Consider the following 4,462-nt stretch of genomic DNA (forward strand, 5'->3'; position numbering starts at 1 on the left):
TGCATCTGTCATAAGGAGTCACAAGACATTTAAGACGCTTTGGAACGAAATTTACCAGCCTGCTGAGTGCTGCCGATGGCAGCTAAGCCAGGTACACGGCTGATCATAAATCAGCGGTCTCGATAGCCTTGGCTACAGCGCAGAGATACTACCACCAGTTGAGTACTTCTCGAGCCCTGGGAAGAAGCCGTACGTTGTTGTGAAGCTGGACGAGGAGAACTACGTAATGAATTCAGAAATTGCGCGTGGGAACCTTTTTGCGACCTTCAGGTGTCGGCTAAGAACTCTGAGTTGACTTTACCATGGGAATGCTCCTCCAAAACGAAAGCGAAGCGCACTATCTGGAGCTTTACTCCCAGTAAGCTTACTGAAATGACGAAAGAAATGGCTTCCATGAAGAAAGACTCCGGTGAATTTGCCAAGAAGCTGTCATACGCGGAGTTCAGCTTCGCAAAATTTGCAAGAAGTGGGAAGATGAACAACAATACGACCATCCAAGAAATACTACGGACTGTCAATCGTCCTGTGTTATGAATCACCGCGCAGGAATCTCATCAACGCTTTGCTAATGTGCTCGTCCAAGCTCCCGGGCTGATTACTTTTTGTGCTTAGTAGGGATATTCATCATGCGACAGTGCTGGAGGAGAAGGATGATGTGTTTGACGACCGTGGTAGTTCAAGTACAAATGTATGAACAACTGGTCTTCGTTGGTGGTGAACCGTAGCCAGATCCCACGTCTTTTAGCCAACACACCCACCTTTTATCCACGACAGACGGCCAAAATAAGCGACCTCATTCAACTGGCTGGCATGACAAGTGGTGCGTCAAACGCCATCTCAATTTAACTTCTCTATAACACTTTGTGTTTCATGAAGTTAAAGGCACCCAAGAAGGTCGTCCTGCACATATGGCCGGTAAGCCTAGATTTACTACTGTTAATCTCTATCGTTGCAAAACAAGATGTATGTTTACTAGATAAAGTCGATGACGCTATTGCGTTTTTGTTAGGCAACCATGCACTGAGTCCTTGACGTGTCCTGTCTTGTTGATGATTACCAATCGCTCATATCGCAAGACACAGAACTTCTCGTACAGAGCCACACGCAAGCGATGCCGAGTTGAAAGACGCTGGTTTCGTGTTCCCGCCAATTTCTCGATCTGAGATACGTAGAGGGCAACAAGTGTTGCAGGCACTCGTTTCTTGAATAAGCCCTTCGAGCTACTCGAAAGGCTAACAGGTTTTTCATGATCTCAACTCACAACGCGTTGCCAGTGCGTGCTTCCAAGCATGCAGGTTACGATTTCATCTGATCGCACACGTGATCTTGTATTTCGTTTTTAATATCGAGTCATGTTAGTTTTCTTCATCGTCGTTCCCGATCGGTGGCAAATGTTGTTTAACTGATTGCTCGAGTAGCGATGCATTCGCTCCATCCACATCTGCGATCTGCTTGCGGTCCTAAAAACCCACGGGATCTCGTTGTTATTATGGTTGCTTCAAGGCCTAGGTAACATCAAACGTTTCTTTCTTCAACCTTAAAAAGAGGAACCGAGGCTTGCAACTGCCAGTGTCCTCGATACCATCGACGTGAAGTCCAACATTCAGCTAAAATAAACGACGATTGAGTTTCAACATCGTAGTATCGAAATGTGCGCTTACGGTCGCGAACATGACTCGACGCTCTGCGTGCTCGATGTCCGTAGTCAAGCGCTTATAGGACGGCTCCACGATCTTGCATGGCCCACACCAATCCTTGTGCACGTCAACAACTGCCGCAGCATGGTTATCAACCGCCTGCAGCCATTTCGATTGCTCCAGGAAGTGGGAAACGCACAGACTAACTTCTTTTCGCTGCTCTCCAGCACTTGCACCCAGTGCTCAGCGTCCCGAACCTTCGTCACCAACTCCATCGCTGCAGTTTCTACCCAAGTGGCTCTTCAGATTTCTTTGGCGACGCTTGACAAGTGAGTGCAATGATCCAAAGAATATTTTACTAGACTTGCGATAAATTTAGTTGGGATGAGTGTCACTGTAAAGCTCCTCATTCGCGCCACCGGTAGTATTTTTTTACTCACAAATATTCGGAAACAAACAAAAATGTTCGGAGGATAGCTTACTCCAGCGATAAAAGTGGTAGTTAGTGTGGCAGCTACCAACTCTTTCCGAATTACTCACAGACCTCACCCGATTTGCACGAAAGATCCGGTGAAATGAGGCTCCCCTCAAACACACAGTTGGCGTCTTCCAAGGCTCCTTTGGCGCCTCTAAATCCAACTAAGCTCTCTTAGTTTTACGTGTTGCACAAGTACTCTGTTCATTTTTAGAGTCTTGGTTTGTGTCGCGATTATCGTGGGTTCTACGACTAATCGAGTCGAGCGTGCGGCAAAATAAGTAATAACACGATAGCGTTTTGTTTTCGAGGGAGGACCATTGTGCCAGACTAAAATTTAGTCCGAAAAAGCTACAATGTTTGGGATATACGTATTTTAGTTGTCGAAGAATGATACAAACAGTTTCAAGACTGCAGGTTACTGGGTTACTGACACAAGACTAATTACACGTTTTTCCACGGCCACTTCGTAGTCGTAGGCTACACATATACACTTCCTGTCCTCAAAATTTTAAATCAGGTTTGTCATTAGAGTAATATTAAACTACTTCATACCGGTCGTAGTCTCTGGGAGCGACCTGGCTTTTATTTATATCATGTACTACAGGATATCAGATTATTAAAGTACTGCAGCCAGGTGCCTCTATTAGAGTAAGTTTAAAAAACTTCGTATACAGTTCACCACACGAACCAGATCAGCAGCAAAAAAATTGGCCGGAGCCGCCGGATCGACAGTTTCATGCAACTCCCAGTTTTCGGAGCACACGTTACCAGTACGCCAACCGGATGCTGTAACCCATGACGCCGAGCCGTCGCCCCACAAGATCCGTCCGATTTGTCAGCAGGCAGATCGATCGTCGTTTCGTTCTTCGCTGCAGATTGAGGCTGAACAAGCTAACGATGGCGAAGTTATGGATTTCAATGGTATCGTGGATTCTGATTTCTCGTCAAGTGATGAATCTGATGCTCAGACTGTGGCTTGGCTTATCATTTCGGTTGAATTTGAATCTCGGCAGTCGTCGGATGCTGCGTCAGAGCTATCAGCTACCGATGCTAAGGTGCAACGTACTGTCCAGACTCTGCGACTATCGCTGCTGACTACCCAAATGGCAGCGTCTCGTTAAAAAATCCGATTCCGATGCTGACTCAACGGCGACAGTCGTTTTTGATTCCGATGATGACAGTGACTCACCTTCTCGTGAAGAGGCAATTGCTCTGTCGTCGGCAGCTCCTTCTCCTGCAGATGGGAAAGTTCAGGTAGCAAGCACCGAAGAGCTGCCTCTAGATGAATTTCCGACACCAGAAACGGTCTCAGGGACCGATCACCAAGATGCTAATACCGATATAGTACCGGTGGGAGAAAGAGCCACGCCACCTGACGCAATGTCTACTTCTTCTCCAGTGAATGGACGTCCGGTGGCTCCAGCGTCACGTCGTTCTCTTGGCGGCGTACGGGTCGTGGCCACGCTGTCAGACCTCTAACTCGGAATCGACAATCGCTGCGTCCAAATGTATCGCTTTCTGCGGTTGTACGCATTTCGCAGCCCCTTGCACGCTTCTCGGAGCAGGTAGCCAGGTGGGCTTCGCTCTACATACTCCTTTTACTCTTCGTGTGCGAGCAAGTGCTGGATTCAAATCCTGAACAATCGACTTTCATCTCCACTGCCGCCGAAAAACACTTGCTGTGTCAAGTTCATCCGAGCTTTCGCAAACTTCCGGGAACCGGATCATCCGTGGCAGATAGCTTGTCGTTTGATTCCTTCACACGCTTGTCGCGTTGGAACCGAAGAATTCGATGTCGACTCTCACGTTTCGCAGCGAGCTCCTCCACTACGTCGTTTTAAAGGATATTGACGTAAGCTTCGTTAGGATGACCCCGAAGATGACTGTGATCTTGGATTCTCACTCTGGAAGCCAAATCACTGGTCTGCAGCTCGCACCATTGAGCTCGGCTTGGAGGCTGATAACCGAGCTCTCGTCGAAGACACCACACTCTCGAACAATGCTAAAATCCGCCATCAAGCTTGATTTAGACGACGCCAGGGCGGCCTGGGATGAAAATGGCATCGGCCGGACCAAGCGTGCTGATCAACGTCGCGTCAAGATCATTAGTAACGTGTAGAAATGGTGTGTCAGCGCTGAGTCCCGGTTCGGTGATATCATTCCTGAAATTTTGTTTGAGCCGTCGATGCCTGGCTATTTTTTTTCTCGAATATCTGACTTGGATACCTCCGTCTTGAGCACATTCCGGCGTTGGACACCGCCGAACCATGGCGTATTGGATGGGTTGACACACCTGATCTGCACCCGTACAACACGACACCCGCACCATGTAATGTCGGATTTCTGC

General features: G+C 47.9%; 1 protein-coding gene across 1 annotated transcript; it reads right to left on the reverse strand.

Moving 5' to 3' along the window:
• Positions 1-1,355: 1,355 nt before the first annotated feature.
• Positions 1,356-4,131, reverse strand: PITG_11343 (uncharacterized protein; the record flags this gene model as incomplete). Its single annotated transcript, XM_002900903.1, has 9 exons — positions 1,356-1,460; positions 1,662-1,771; positions 1,837-1,914; positions 2,178-2,266; positions 2,668-2,694; positions 3,182-3,210; positions 3,305-3,349; positions 3,878-3,942; positions 4,053-4,131. 9 exons carry the CDS (start codon positions 4,129-4,131, stop codon positions 1,356-1,358), a joined length of 627 nt encoding a protein of 208 aa, XP_002900949.1.
• Positions 4,132-4,462: the final 331 nt, after the last annotated feature.

Source organism: Phytophthora infestans, genomic scaffold (assembly GCF_000142945.1).
Source record: "Phytophthora infestans T30-4 supercont1.23 genomic scaffold, whole genome shotgun sequence".
NCBI classification, from domain to species: domain Eukaryota; phylum Oomycota; class Peronosporomycetes; order Peronosporales; family Peronosporaceae; genus Phytophthora; species Phytophthora infestans.